We start from the raw sequence: 16,121 nt of genomic DNA, 5'->3' as shown, positions 1-16,121 counted from the left end.
TAGTGGAGCAGTTTTCAGCTGGCTGCACTGGTGACTGCCGGTGCTTTTGGGTTCCTGCTCTGGTGTGACATAAAGGCAACAGATAGACATGACCGTGGATAGGAGGAAGACTTCATCACCATAGTCACTATTAATCACCCAGGGCCATTGTGGTCCTGTCCTGTAAACAGCGCAAGTGCAGGCAGAGAAAGAAGAGAGGAAGAGGGGGCAGGGTGGCTGCAGGGAGAAAGAGGGGAGAGAATGGTTGGGGATCAGCCTGTATGCCCGCCTCAGCTCCTACTGCGGGGCTGGGGAACAGTGCTGCTGTCTCAGTGTTTGTCCTCCGTGTTCTCCCAGATCCCGGATCCTGAGGTAAGAACCTGATACATCACCTTGTCCTCCACAGGTTCCTCTCAGAAAGAGCCTCGAGGTTTCTAAGTGACGAGTGCAGGTACATCGGCGTTTTAAGGGGAAGCCTAAATGTGTACGATTAATGCTCCTTTGTATTGCCGCCGTAGTTGTGTCTTGCCTTATTGGAGGAGGAGAGGGTGAACCTATGTTGAACCCTGATATATTATATGGGCTGACATGAACAGCCATGTCACACATGTTTAAATGGGTGCTCTTAGAGGGGAGCTAGGTGACTAGTACTCGAAGGGTTTTCGTGCTTTTGATCGGGATAGAGAAAAAAGAGTTACATTCAGAGAATTTGATTAGACCTGGCTACAAAAATGATCTGAAGTCCATTTTCTTAGGTATGAAACAATAAATGATGACTGCATGACTAAACATTCTTATAACATCAAGTCAATCAGTAGTAGTCAACTACAGGAACATGAAAGTGAATGAATTTTGTGTTGAATACTAATAGTGTGATATTTAATGTGTTCCACAAGGAAACAATATACCAATGTTTATCTATGACTCATTTTTGCATCAACATCCTCTGAACTTCAGTTTGCAGCAAACAGGTTTAAGAGAAAGATGAGAGAAAGCACGAGAAACATCTAGTAACAGTCTCCCTCTTGGTGTTTGTGTGATGCCTTTTAAGAGCTTGAGACAGAAGATGGTTAATAAATAATAATAATGTTTGTTGTTGCTATAGAGGACAGCAAAACTATTTTCTAGTAAGCATGTGCTAAATGTAGAATTAAATATAAGGCTTTAGATTTCAGGAAATTGTTTGTCCATATTCTTTGTGCATAATATTGGTCCTGTACTTCATTACTTGAGTAATTGGCCTTTTGCTCTTATATGTTGAGTCATTTTTAACCAAGTGCACACTTTTCTATTTTTAGGTATTAATCCCTTGTTCTTATACTAATGTTCCTTGATTAGTCCCCAGAGGTTTTCCTTAGCGGAGCAAATCAGAACTATTATTTGAGGGAGAATATTCAATCAAGGCTTTGAAGATTTAACATACCAACTAATCAGCCAAACATCCAACAAATAAAAATGTTTTATAGATTTAGGTATGTAATCATTAACATTGGGGTTACTTGAGGTCATTTTGTGCTTGTTGTTTCACTGAAAGAAAAAAAAAGGCAAATAAATAATTAATAAAATAAGAAATGTCCTCAGGAAGAAAGTACTTAGCATTACACAATCACTCTTAAAGAAAAACAGTTGTTTTATTAGATGTGCAAAATATCCTCAATAAGTGAGTTGCACACACACACACACACACACACACACACACACACACACACACACACACACACACACACACAAAACATTTTTTGGCAACTTCTCTGTTAAAGATCACAGCCCTTCTTGTATCCTGCTCAGTGCATAAACGGTGCAGACACCCTGAAGCCGTGTACACTGTCACATTTGGCGTGTTTGCTTGTTATCAGTTCTTTTTAGACTAGAGTAAACAAACTGGTCCTTTTGCACTGGCGCTTTTAAAGCAAGCAGAGATATCCTGGGAAGTTGACGAGCGCTTGTTTTTAATTTCTAGTATGATAGTGACATCTCTCATCCTTTTTAGTATTTTAACTAACTTACCCTTCCCATCAACTGTTTCCTTTTCATCTCATCCTATGCTGCTGTTTATCACGTGTATGATATCACCATTTTAGTTTATTTTTGAAACTTTGATTTTTTGTGGTTCATCTCATAATTCTGTTACACATAAAGGCAACAAATGCAATAATGTCCATTTTCTGATCTGTTCTCTGTTGGTTTATGGACTAAAGTGTAGAGTTTCCAAAACAGCCTTGTATCATCAAATCAAGTGATCGATACAGAGGAGACAGGGAGAAATCTACTCAGTAATTTTATCAGGGAACCGGCCCTCTGATGGCTGTGGTAGTACCGATCCAAGTCATTGATCTAGCAGGAAGACAAACGCATACTACAGCCAGTTTCTACACTTATTGTTCCCTAATCCACAGCTCTGGAGAGAGCTTTGAAATCACAAAATAGTTGGTCTTGGACGGTAACAAGAAAAACTTTGTACAACATGCGAGACATCTCAGAACACTGAGAAAGTTTATGGAAAGCAGGCAACTTGTGCAACACATTCACTGCTGTCACTGTGGGTACTTGTTTTTAAGGGGGACCATGTAAGTTCACATCTGGCATGGAAACATACAGGGGGTTTGGGGAGATTTCCTTAAAGAAATACTAAAGATCCTTTTTATGGAGGACTGAAAGTGTCATTAAAATATTAGAGAAATAAAATGCAGTCACACTAACAGAATGTACAATATGAAAACATACATTCAGAATAAAAATTAATCAAAAGTTAAATATTTGACTAAATTACATATTACTTTTTAAAAATTATAGTATATGAGATTTAAAAAAGATTTTGAATATGAAGCAACAATAAATACTTTGCATAAAAATACAATTTGATCATCTTAAAGTGTTACAAATAAATCTAAGAACATAATGAAAATGTATATTAAAATGCAGTTTTTAAAAGAGAGCTACAAAACATTCACAAATTGTTTTAGGAATGGAGCACATGGATCAACATGTATAGGAAAGACTAAATGAGAGGAATACAGGAATAGGAAGCAGGGGGTTCTGTTCAATTTCTCTTTTCAAACTACATTTTATTATTGTAATTAATTATTTACTCACTACATACTTATGGATGGCTTTATGTTTAAATTTAATATATTTTTCATTTAATACATTTGGTTTATTAATATTATTAATTAATTAATTAATTTATTATTATTAATACATTTAGTTTATTTTATTTAATACAATTTTTCATTTTAACAACATATTTATGGATTAATATATTATTTGAAAATGATTTCAACAATTTCTGTTCCATTCACTAAGTTAACAAGGGAATTAGTTTTTATTTATAGCTATTTATTTTCTATTTATTTACTTATTTTCCAAATCCATATATTTATGCCTTTTTATTTATTTATTTATTTTATTTTATTAGCCTTTTTATTTGTACGATAATTGATTAAACAATTTTGTTAGAAAATGCTCTGATAATTGTTTGCTTTGTCTCTTGGGATTTTCTTACAGTACATCTATATATCAAATGTACTGCATGCGTGTGGCTGTCAAAATGTGTTTCTGTGGCCCAGTGAGTGTGATTTCACAGGTGTCATCAAACTGAAAGAGTTCAAAGATAAGACTCAGCACTGCCTACTGATGGAATAATGTTGTAATGACTACTGTGTACTCATGAGTTGGTGGTGACGGCATTTAGGGTTGATACGATCCCAGCACCAGATGGTGTCTATAATTATATGAGTTCATTATATGGGTTCATTTTGATATCAGCTATAAACCTTTAATGTTTTATTATCATGAAATTGTGTTAAGAAAATCTACAATCTGTGGACATGTAAACATTTGCCAAAGTATCCTTGCCAGGTAAATACAATATGAGCTACACTGTAGTTGTTGTTAATAACTGAAATGATGTTGAGGCGCTAACATTGCTCGGAATGAAATGTGAGGCTGTACAAGGACATACAGTACAAGGATGTTGGCAGCACACTTGTAGTAAATTCACAGAAAGGAGGCAGATATTATTCCTTAATGCTTCATCCAGCTGTATGCTGAAGAATCAATGCCCGTCTGACTTCAACCCTTATTTCTTATCTAAATGGTAATGCTTTGTGACAATATGACAGATTCAAAAACTTTTCATTTTACTTTGAGTCAGAAAAGATTGCAGAGTGACTGAAAACTCGAACACCAAGTACTTTACTGACATGCTGCATTGCCTAAAGAATGAAGTATCACAGTGAAAACTAAAAATAGTTCTCTGAAATTTGAGGTCCTCTAAGATCGTGTTGCTCCTTGAGCTTTGCACTGTTGTTAATCCTTTTTTTTTTTGTGAAGATTTATTTTTAGTTTGTGTGCAGATATATAAAAAACAGTTGATGCTCTCTCTCTCTCTCTCTTTTGCCCACAGCTTTTACCCACAGATCCCCCAAAGAAGCCCGACCCTGTCACTTCAGAGACCGTTATTTTCTGGGGGCTGCGGTTATGGCAGGTCATTGGTATCTTTTCCATGTTTGTTCTGGCAGTTGGTTAGTATATCTCAGGAAATCACTTTGTTGTCACCTTCACAAATCATTCATAAAGAAAACAGCTATCTTGAGATGTAGCCGCAGAATGCAAATGTCCTCAATTATGAGTTCACGATGTGATAATCAAGCACAGTGTGATTGATTATCACAATAATACTGATATTATGTCAGCAAATGGAACAATTTCACTAAGCAGCTGATAAGAACAACTGCAGGATGAGGGCAGAGATACTTTGTTTTGTTTGTTTGTTTGTTTTATTCTGGCAGATTTGTTTCAGAAAACAGTTCAAGTCTTCATTCTTATCTGCATTTTGGCCTGAATGGAGTCTTTGGCATGCTCACATTGGCAGTGGTAGCATAATGACATTTAGCAGGTTACACATTTGTTCCCTGATGCAGTTCAGCCGGGGCTAATCATTAATTGCATATTAAAAAGGAATACTGTAGGGGAGACACCACATCATTTGCTTTTGAGATACTTCACCAATCATTTTTTAGAAAACATGACCTCCCGGTGCATTTAGATGAAATAATAATTTTACCACATCCTAAAGAACTTGATTGATAAACAGTCCTAGTGCCACTGTGAAACATGTCACTGTGCAAGCAAAAAAATAATAACCCTGCTTTCATGCAAGCTCTTGGTGCCATGATGGGTTATCATGACCACTGGCCTTAGACACAAAAATGCCATGGGCCTACTTACCTACTCATGCAGAGAGTAAACACTCCATGTGCCCTTTCTGAGAACATGGATTTTGGTTGCACAGTAACACAAGGAAACTTACAACCACGCAGAATGTGTTATTTTGACCTCATAGTTTTCATTTTGTAATGTTAAATTTCTGCTATTTTGTTATGTTCTATGTATTCTGTATATACAGTATATAATATTTTACAGCACGATTTTACATCTTAAGGATTCAGACATACTTTAATTGAAATAAAACTGGAAACCGGAAGAAATGTCTGACTTAAAGCATTGACTTTCTTCTGGGAAAAGTCACTGCTCAAATCAATCAAGTCCAACTACCAGATCATAAGTGATAGGCTGTTTGGGTGTGTTCGTCTTATCCTTAGATAGTTTCTAACATTGTGAATATTTGCCAAAAGGACTGTTCTCCTTGAAAGGCCCTGATAAGAAGCGACATATTATTATTAGCAGCTTTTTTCTCCACTGGAGTTGTCTTTATCCCTCTTAACCCTATCTGGTAGTGCCACCCCAGGCTTCACCGCTATCACTCATCCCAGAGCTGCAGCCCTACTGTAAACTTGGGCTAGCAGCATCAGGTCCTTCAAGCAGACAGGACTGTAGCACTGACAGAGCAGCTGCTGACAGTTTATGGTTTGTCCACCTACCAAGTCTGCATTTCCCCCATGCACGTCTTATTTCTCTATGTTGACCTTTCACAGAGACATGTATTCAGCCGGCATCACATTGATTTGACCTACTCATCATAGGCTTCTTTTCATAAATAAACTCACACCCATTGTTCATAGACCACTGGGAGTCAATTGACCTAAGTGAAGATACCACAACAGACTCTGTGGGTTATCTGTCTTGGCTGGCTATTTATGAAAAGATTTAGTAAACATGCATTTTCTCAAAAAAAAAAAAAAAAGAAGAAGAAAAAAATGACATCCACAAATATCCATCAAGTCAATTCTCATATTCAAACTACAGTTTTGACTAGAGACCAACACAGGCCAAAGCACTGGAGACACTGAGCAACGGGACTGAATCCTCGAACTATGCAAAATACAGATTTTACAGTGAACAATGCAAAAGGGAACTAAATAAAAACACCGAACAGCAAAATAAAGCGCTAACATAATTGGCAGTACAGTAATACAAAAAACATATGACATCTGCTGCCAGCAATCATCTATCTATCTATCAGCATGCAGACCCACAAAATCAGTGATTCAAAAGTACAATACCTCAATAAAACCATTAAATCCATGAACGCCACAGGTGTAGCTTTTCTGATAAACTCATTTATACACCTACAACTGTTCAATAGGTGATGCTATTCAGTGGTTTAAAAAGTAATTGAGTGTAATTAGTACTGAAAGCTTAATCCATACAGTGTTTAACAAATTTCTTAGACCCTCGCCATAAAAACAAGAAAACACAAATATTTAAGAAATCTTTCAAAACTTGACAAAAATACTTTTTTGTTAAGCAAAAACCAAATTTTGTTCAATTTTTTTGTATCCAAATTTGAGCTGACACACTGCACAGAAAGTAATCAAAAATAACGCACCTGCACGGCATCCGCAATCATGCCCCGCCGACTTAAATATTGTACTGGGTCCTGTGGTTGGGTTGTTGTTGTTGGTGTTATGTTGAGCTGGCAGCGGGAGAGCTGCAGCTCTGAGTGCGAATGTACAGCAACCGTGTAGGGATTAATAAAAACTTATCGAAATGCCACTGGGTCTGCCGTGGACGTTTACAATGTGATGTTTACAACTTATGGTTATTAACGGCGATTCATCTGCTGATTATGTTTTTCTCAATTATTTGGTTTGAAATTATTTAAAAAATCTCAGGGCTCAAAGTGATGTCACCCCAGTGCATGGTTTTGTCCAACCAACAGCCCAAACCTCACAACATTACCCAATTAATGAAAAGCAGGTTTTAAAATTGTGTATAAGACATGTCATCTGCAAAGGCATTGATGGCATGGCCAAATATTTTTGCAATATTTGTGGAATTTCAGTGTCTAGTAACGGTCTCTAAAACATGATTGAGACAAACCAAGAAAACAAGAAGCTGGGAACTTGCAAAGTGGGGCTAACTTGTCAAAGCAGGTGATAGGGAACAAGTTATAGCTTAATGACACATTATTAGCTATTTGATCACCTAATCTACACTCGTTTCATGTGTCTGTGCATGTATGAGAGCCCACTTGCCCTTCATGCATGTGTCATCAAAGAGACTCATGGGGAAAAAGGTACAACAAGAGTAACTAATCCTCCATCGTGTCCACAGTTGCACATGCATACTTCCTGAAATGAATATAATCTCCGCCTGAGAGGCTCTACTTTTATTTTTGCTCCCCTCTGCTCTCTGTTGCACCATTTGTGTGCATTTGTGTGTCCTCTGCTCCACTTGGAGACACGTGGAGAGGAGTGGAGAAGACACAAATGGAGCCACGAGGAGGGGATTTGGTGTGCAGAAGCTTCCCTGACAGTTTTAATCTTTTTAATTGCTTTGTTCTTGATGCTGCTTTTCAATGTGCTGCATATATTTTAAGCATTATGTTATTTTTTTCTTTCCCCTTACCCTTAAAGTCCCGACTGTGTCCTAAACCTCTTGTTTTCCTCTCTTGCTTAAAAAGGCACACACAGTGGCAGTCTCTATGTCTGACTTCATCTTGCAAGAGCTCTTTCCGATACCATGGGAGAGTGTAGGTGGAGGCTGTGGGCAAAAGACGCAGGGAAGAGGTGCAGATTAATTTGCATATTCATCAATGTGCATATACAAAATGAGCCAAAGGTGTTGAGTTACAGCTGAGCCTTTTTAAGACATGAATGAATTATCCTCGTGTACATAAATAAATAAGTAAAAAAAAAAAAATCCTAAGTATATACTTTGGATCTTTAATAGTTTATTGAGTGCCTGGGGGGTGGCTGTTTTAAAGCTAGGACTATCGTTTCATGCATGAAATGTTATGGTTTTTAAAAATTATTTTAGAAAATTAACTAGATAGTTGCTAATTAATTTTGTGCTCAATCAACCAAACATTTTATCTCTACTTCTATAGACAATGTAATCTGTAAAAGGGCTCTACATGCATGGCTGCTTCTGCTTCAGTAACAAACATAAAAGCATAGCAACAATTTAACAATACAATATACAAAACCTATTCAATGTGCACACAGCGGTTTGTAACAATAGAAAGCCTTTCACAAACTTACACTTTACACTCGCACATGCAGAGACCCAGACGGGCAAATATGACTAAACCTAATCTAACATTCTAACTAGATTCTTCATAACCAGCATTTTGGTAAATAAAGATTAATTATGGATGTTTCATTCACCGCTCCCTGCTGAGCATGCCATGTTTGAGTGATGAAAGAGAGAGCAAGACTAGAAGTAGCATGCAAGATGTAGGATGCTATTAAACATATCCTGTGGCTGTGTACCTTCTCTCCAGCTAGAATTACAAAAGAAAAAGAAAATACACCAATCAATGTTAAAACTGTCACCAGTAAGTCCAATGGATGTGGGGAACTAACAAATGGTGTCTGCGGGGAAATTGAAGCAGAATTAGAGGGACAAAATAAATAAATTTATCACCATTTTAACTTTAAAAAACATGACCAAGCAACAACTGTCATGAAAAACAAAATGAAATACGGCAACAGACTTTGAAGCTGATCAGCTCAACACATCAATCCAGAAGAAAATTCACATTCACCAGGGAGTAGGCAACAAACACCACAGCTCAGTCCCTGTCAGGACAAAGCTCTCTGGCACTGGCTGTCTTCTCCTCAGCTTAAGTACTACCACAGCTGATTGCTGAGTGGAGCCAGCTGCTCACTGGCTCCACTGGAAGGTGGGCTGTACCGAGACCGGGAAGAGCAACACAGCAAACCAACACAGCAAAACTACAGTTGGCCTGCTAAACATGTAACACAGTTACACTTCATTATGCAGCCATGTGGCTGTGGTGCAACTTCATCACACGTCAGCATCGGTTTCAGTCAGTTAGTCATTGAGGGATGTGTTTAGAACAAGAAGCACTCACAGGCGTTTTTAGACATTTTCTCCCTCTTAGTTTGCATCTTTGTGTAGAGAGATTCATACTGCAGCAGGATAATGAGTCCAAGTGAACCAGGATTAAGGAGCACTCATGGACTCCTCAGTAGCTCGACTTTACTCACCACTGAATATTTGAGGAAGCATTTGTATGCTGACAAAGCAAAACATGTCATAAAACATTCTTTGGAACTTTGTCCGGTAATGGTAGGATAGGGTAAGGTATTTTCTTGCACACACCTCCAGCTTGATTGCTTTCTGTCATCAAAGAATGGGAGGAGGACGACCAAAACACCAAACAAATACAAAGATATTCTGAAATCTATTTATTTTTTAAACATTCAGTCAGAATGTTAATATATATTGTATTTTGCTTATATTCATTTGTAATGTGGAATTTATAAAAATGTACCTTAGTATTCTCAGTGTTTTGGACCCCACTGCATATTGTGACTGCCACTGCCCCTTAAGTTCTTATTGATCATGTAAGGTGTTATTAAAATGTCTTATTCAAATAACGCCACCCTGTCTTTATCCTTGTTCTTCTCTCCTTTAGTCATCACTCTGTGCTGTATATTCAAATGCCGAATTCCCAGAACAAAAAAGGAAATTGAAGCAAGGCATGCACAAAGGCAGGCTGCCAAGAAATACGCCAACACATTAGAGACAGTGCCACCTCTTAATGAGCTGACTGAGATCCCAGGCTGTAAGTACCCCTCTCTCATATCTTTCAAATATTAATATGATAGTATTAGATTGGTTTATAATTTAGTTATAATTGCAAGCAGGTACCAGCTACCAGCTGCGGAAGTTCACAAGAACTGTCCTACTCCTTAAATACTTCAACTACCAGTTCCTTCAAATGAGAGAAATGATGGATAACTGCTTGAATTTTCCATGCATTCCTCTTGAACCATTAGTGAAGTGCACAGAGATAGACAGAGAGAGACATCAGACTCCCTTAGACCAAAGCACATCGCAGACATGGATGGGGGGGTAACACTGGTGACTTCAGTTCTGTATGGATGAGTTACAATAGGAATTTGGGTTTCTATCTACAATCACAGAAGTTTTTCTCTCTAGTATTGCAGATCTGCTTTGTGATTAAGATCAAGGACAGCTCTCTTTTTACATAACTTATTTTCTAGGATAGCTTTGATTTATTAAACTTTTGCTGTCTCTTTTTTTTCACCTCACAAAATGTTTCACACTTGGTTAAAGTCTTCTTCTGATACTTTCATGTACTAAACTCTTCTCTTCTCTTCTCTTCTCTTCTCTTCTCTTCTCTTCTCTTCTCTTCTCTTCTCTTCTCTTCTCTTCTCTTCTCTTCCAGCTGCCCCTGATGCTTCTGCAGTACAGACACTCTCTGAGCAGGTTCAAACTCAGAGTGCTAACAACAGCCAGCCCTCAGTTGTTAGGGTCAGTGAGGAGCATCCCAGCTCCCTCACTTTGCCAGAGACAGCATGATATTTTCACCCTCCTTTTCTTCAGCTCTTATCTTCCTTCAGACACTCCTCTTGGCTAAATCGCTTTAACAAAAAAAACATAGCATGCACATTGGCAGCTGCTCTAAAAGTCCCCTTCTTGCATTTATCACACATGCATCAGCCTGTTCGATATTTAGTGCATCTGGTTTTCCTTGAATGAAATTTAAGAGAAGCTCAACGAGAAAAGAGCATCTCTCATTCAGCTGCTTACCTCATCACTTTTGAACTAGTCAGAAATTAGAGTACCGGTACAATCTAATCTAACTTCTCCAAACTTTGCTTGATAGTGAGTTTTAATGGAGCTGAATAGTAGGTATTGTGCTGCTTCTGTGAATGTAACTACTCTGGCTCTATAGGGCAGCTTGGCTTTTGTAGTCCATACTGTATGTTCTTGTGTACTTATGTCCCTAAATGTCCCAATATTTTTTTGCTTCATGTTGATGAAAATGTGGATTTCAAGACAAAACGGATTTGATCAGAAATTCTGAAGACAGGATATTGCTATTACAAAATCATTGTAAACTGTAATGAACGTACCACGCCTCGTATCTATTGTTTGTGCTCTGTGTTTGTCCCCGTCCCTCTCTGTCTGTTTGCTTCTCCAAAGTGGTTTTAAATAAAGCAAATCAAGCACGCTCTCTTTTTCTAGTGTATATGGACGATCTGCACGGCACTCCTGGGTTTAATTATTTGAACGATTAAGTGTTCTTATTCTTACAAATGTTCTTTGGTGCGTTTCCTCAAAGATGGTGCTTTCTTAGGTAAGAATAATGGCAAATAACCACAGACAGCTGTCACTTCCTGTTCCTCTAGGTGCTATATCATGTAACAGTACATTAACTATTTATTGTAAAAATCAGAAAAAAGAAAAAACAACACAATCAGCAGTCACTGAGTTGCCAGGTGATCATTTATTAAAATAAGACCTGCATTTGGGCACATGATGACTCTGCTGTGGTCAAAGCATCCAGAGTTTTATACTCTCTAGTGTCAACCAAAAAATGTTGGTCCAATATGCACTGGAGTAAATATTCTGTTATTGGCTATAAACTGAGTGACCATATGTCTTGAAGTGGGGCTGAAGGGAAACAAAAGAGTGAAAACATATATGCTTGTGCTAAAAAAAAACACACCACAGTACACGGTTTACAAAAGAGGAGCACTAACACACAAGCAAACATGCAAATTGCTGCCTCTCTCCGGGGAATATAACCAGCTGACACAACGCCAAGTTTTTAAGCAGTAAAATCTGACAAACCAAATGACCCTGTAAGTAAAGAAAATAAAACGAATCCTGTGTTGCTGAATGTAAGACAGCAAATATGTTAATATGAAGCTCAGGATTAAAAGTTTTGCGAGTTTTTTCTTCTACAATGAGGTTTTGATTATGCAAAGCAACATCAAATTCATGAAATGCTTTCCCGAAGTAGGCTAATCGGTAAAAGTAGCACTGAATTATTAATTAAATGTTACAAATGAGGATCAAGAAGTGTCCACTCCTATTTTTTGGATATGTGTGTGGATATCAGATCTGTTTACAAATCAGGAATAAAATAGGTTCATTGCATAAAAGTAAAAAAAAAAAAACATAAAACAAAAACGCAGCTAAACAAAAAGGCAGATATTGTGAGCATCTGTAAAATGAGCCGAGTTGGTTTTCACGCCACTAAAATGTCGGGCATCCTGTGTCACTTGCATGCACCTACTAGCTTCAAGCATATTGGCTCCAAAAATGAAATCTGTGGAAAGAAAGTAGTGAGCATCTCTGGCTTCACAGCCTGTATCTGTTTCAACTACTGTTACAGTGAGAGATGGAAGCCTCAGAGCGTTAGCGTCAACTTATTATCTCTCTCTCCCCATCTCTCTCAGAAACACTCACAGAAGACAGTTGTGAAACAGTTCCTCCAATTTGTCGTCTTCGCTTATCTACCATCATCTCTCATCCAGAGCTGCTGCTTCTGGAGCTCAAAGTGAATAGTTTCAAGTAGCTGGAAATGAAGACATTCCCGTGTGTCAGCCAGTAGTTGCATCTTTTGTTTGTAAGAAATCAAATGCATTTCTCGCACATCTGCCCCCCTCAGACAGTAAGGAAAACATAGTTTGATGCGCAAAGACTTCCAAAAACAACTTTAGTCTTATTACAAGCCCATCTCAGGGCAAGATAAAAAGTTATTGTTCTTAAACACTCACTGTTTATGATGTCTTTGTGGCCATTTTTAGCTGAATTTGTCAAAATCTTAATACACTTATTGAGATGGAAGTCACTTTTTAATTTTCTAAATGTCACAACTCTAAAATTCACTAAGCCTTCATGTTTTATCAAAAATTGTGCCAGTTTTATCCACGCTGAACATCTGACATTTAATAGTGAGAGTCAGAGCCTTTCTTAACCTTAAACTAACCCACCGCAGTAAGTAAACAACAGGACACTGGCAAAATGGCACAAAGCCTACATGTCTGACATTGGAATTTAAATGACATATGAGTCTGATGGACATGGGATCAAAATGTTGGAAATTTAAATGCTTGTTTCTGCTCGCCAGGTTCAATCATAACCCGTCTGATAGCTCTAGAAGAAACCAAGAGAAAAGAGCTTTACAGTCGAGGATAATAGCAGAAGACAGCTTCAAAATATGGAAACACAAAGAAATCTATTCACAGACATTCTTATGGTTGCTTGATTATTTTAAGTCAGCTGGATTCACCCACTTCAGCTAAACGGGGGACTGAATGATCTTAGGTTTACTCCGAGTCCCTCTGGCAGCTTTTGACATTTGGTGTGTGTTTGTCATTTGGTTTCTTGGCCTTTGATTATATAGCCAGTGTTTTTTGCAGCTTTTGGAAAAATCATACAAAGAAGAAGAAAAAATAGAAGAAACCATATTTCACTCCAGCTCGTCGTCTGTATGTCCTTTGAGGAATTTTCACAGTTGGTCCTAATGAGTGTTACATTGTTGGGTGCCCATCAATCCTTGTTGGTGGAGTTTATATTCACTTATTGTTGATAAAGTGTGATAACCTTGGATATATCCTTGTTTAGTGTCTGTCTGAGATTAAGATGAGGAGACTTATACCAGCAACACATCTGGCAAAAATCAAACAAAGACGAGGGCTAATATATAGGGCTAGCGAGCCAGGCAGGGTGATATTTAAGATGAGACAAGATAAAAATACATTTTATTTTACTCAAATGTATCGTTCTCCAATACTAAACTGCTTTTTATGCGATATGCATCTTCAGTAGCTCTGTTGGCCTCAGCCTCAAGATCTCGCCTCCTGAATAATAATGAGCGAAAACAAACCTGATTGTTAACTTTGGCTCTCCTGTTCTCATCTGTTAAGCACTTCAAACAATCCCATTAAAAGAATAAACAGACAATGGTTATTAGAAAAGGTGGAAACAGATGCGCCTTCATTATATTCAACCTACTTAGCCCAACACTCCGCTGGATTAAATTTTCCCACCCAATTAAAATTAGAGGCAGAGAGTGTCGACGATACCTGATGTCGCTGTGAAGCCTTTAACCCTTTTTCTTTTTTTTTCCTGCAGCTGCAAAAGCAGAAGCCACTGAGGAGGTAAAAACAGTTTCTGGGAAGGTGGATGCTGAAAAAGGAGAGAAAAAGACCAAGGAGGGCAAGAAAGAGGGCAAGAGTGCCAAAGAGGGGAAAGGAGATGAAAAGGACGCATCTACAAAGAAGAAGGGTGAAAAAGGCGAGAAGGGAGCATCCAAGAAGGAAGATGGGGACGGGAAAGGGAAGAAACCAGGAGAGAAGGGAGACAAAGGGGAAAAGGGAGCAAAAGGAGGGGCTAAAGGAGGGGGCAAGAAAGCTCAAAAGTAAACTCTGCTTTTCTGTAAATACCGGGAGAAAAAAATCCAATTTTTTCACTGGGAACATTTTGAAACTCTTTTTCTAAAGTGGAATTTGTATATTATATTGATAATAAAATATATGCGGATACATTATTACATTATTGATGTTTGTGTCTTATTAGGATATGAAAAGACAGTAGAATTATAGATTTATTATCTTATTCACAATTCACTGATGAACAATAGAGATCAGAAAGCATCCTCCAATCTCATCTGAAGTTTACACTGATATCTACAACATGCCTACATCACAAAGGAGTGAAGAGAGAATGACTGAATGATGTGTCACTGCCCGCATTACAGTATCTAAAGCATGAAGACTATAAAGTCAAGTCCACTGAGTACACTTCGGCACAAGATAAATAAATGACAATGGAATACACATTATACTTCCATGAGAGGTATTTGAAACAATGAAATACAACCTTAGCTCTACGGTTATTGGCCCTATTGTACACTTGATTCCAAAACACAATCTTTTTACATAATACAATCAGAACAAAACACCATATTAAAGGGTATTAAAGTGGTCAAAGAGAATTTTCCAAGTGTTCTTGATTTACAAAAAAAAAAAAAAAAAAAGATCTTCATGCTCTGACATTGCCCGACCTCTGAGTGAAAAACTGGATTATACAACAGTAACATGGTATACTCTTTGATGGTCTGCAAATTAGGCTACCTTTCAGTTGTCACAAGCCTGGGAGAAATGCATTAAATTACCCATTATAAAGGATACAAATGGATGATAGATATTTAAATCTTCTGTGGCAGCAAGGTACGGTAACATGGCTTTATAAAGGTTTCCCTCAGTCTGTCTTTTTCTATTTTCATCACTGCGGCATGCAGCCACCTGTAATTACTATTGTAGTCAATCCAGTCAAGCTTACGTCATAATTATAGCAGAATGAAAATGTTCCTTTTGACTGTCAAAAGCAGCTAGGAGCTCTATGGCAAACGGGAATTTGTTATATGACACTGAAATTGTAAGTTCAATCATTCTTGGTTTTGGTCTTTTATATATAATAGCAAAATATGAAGCATGTTAAAAACATTAAATACTTGCTAAAAGGGTAAACAGTCGGTGTGTAAAGTTGATTTCATTCTAGTGCTATTGGATCCAGTTTGTACTGTAAGCAGTAACTTGAACAGATGAGAATTTAAGTTAAAGAGGTGGCTAACTAAGTGTGAAATGACCCAAAGAGCCATGCAGGGGAGCTTACAGTTAAATTGTATTTACTTGAGAATATGTAGAAATTTGGCCAGCTGCTGCTTGAAAATTTTGTGACATTCAGAATCATTCTAATGTTAGATCTTGAAACATAGTTTCAATGTTAAGGATTTAACAACAAATGTAATATTAAAGGCTTTGGTCTGTTGTTACTCTGTGTCTGGGTGTTTTGAATCTTTCACTGCTATTTACATGAAACGAAAGATTTTTTTTAAAGACAAGAAAAAAATAAAATATTACTGCAAAATTAAGACAATCTGG

The 16,121-nt window shown here is 37.6% G+C and overlaps 1 protein-coding gene across 1 annotated transcript; it reads left to right on the top strand.

Moving 5' to 3' along the window:
* Positions 1-240: 240 nt before the first annotated feature.
* On the top strand, positions 241-14,600 carry tmie (transmembrane inner ear). Its single transcript, XM_085378766.1, has 4 exons — positions 241-351; positions 4,385-4,502; positions 9,830-9,979; positions 14,311-14,600. The coding sequence occupies exons 1-4, from the start codon at positions 241-243 to the stop codon at positions 14,598-14,600; spliced, it is 669 nt and encodes a 222-aa protein (XP_085234892.1).
* Positions 14,601-16,121: the final 1,521 nt, after the last annotated feature.

This window comes from Diplotaxodon limnothrissa, linkage group LG18, assembly GCF_057381915.1.
Source record: "Diplotaxodon limnothrissa isolate DT_005_m linkage group LG18, D_limnothrissa_male_GT1.1, whole genome shotgun sequence".
Lineage (NCBI taxonomy): Eukaryota > Metazoa > Chordata > Actinopteri > Cichliformes > Cichlidae > Diplotaxodon > Diplotaxodon limnothrissa.
This window is presented reverse-complemented; position numbering and strand designations above follow the sequence as displayed.

Coding starts and splice junctions, on each gene's coding strand:
- tmie (XM_085378766.1), top strand. CDS start 241: ATGGTTGGGGATCAGCCTGTATGCCCGCCTCAGCTCCTACTGCGGGGC. Junction 352..4,384: donor CCCAGATCCCGGATCCTGAG/GTAAGAACCTGA, acceptor TTTTGCCCACAG/CTTTTACCCACAGATCCCCC. Junction 4,503..9,829: donor CATGTTTGTTCTGGCAGTTG/GTTAGTATATCT, acceptor TCTCTCCTTTAG/TCATCACTCTGTGCTGTATA.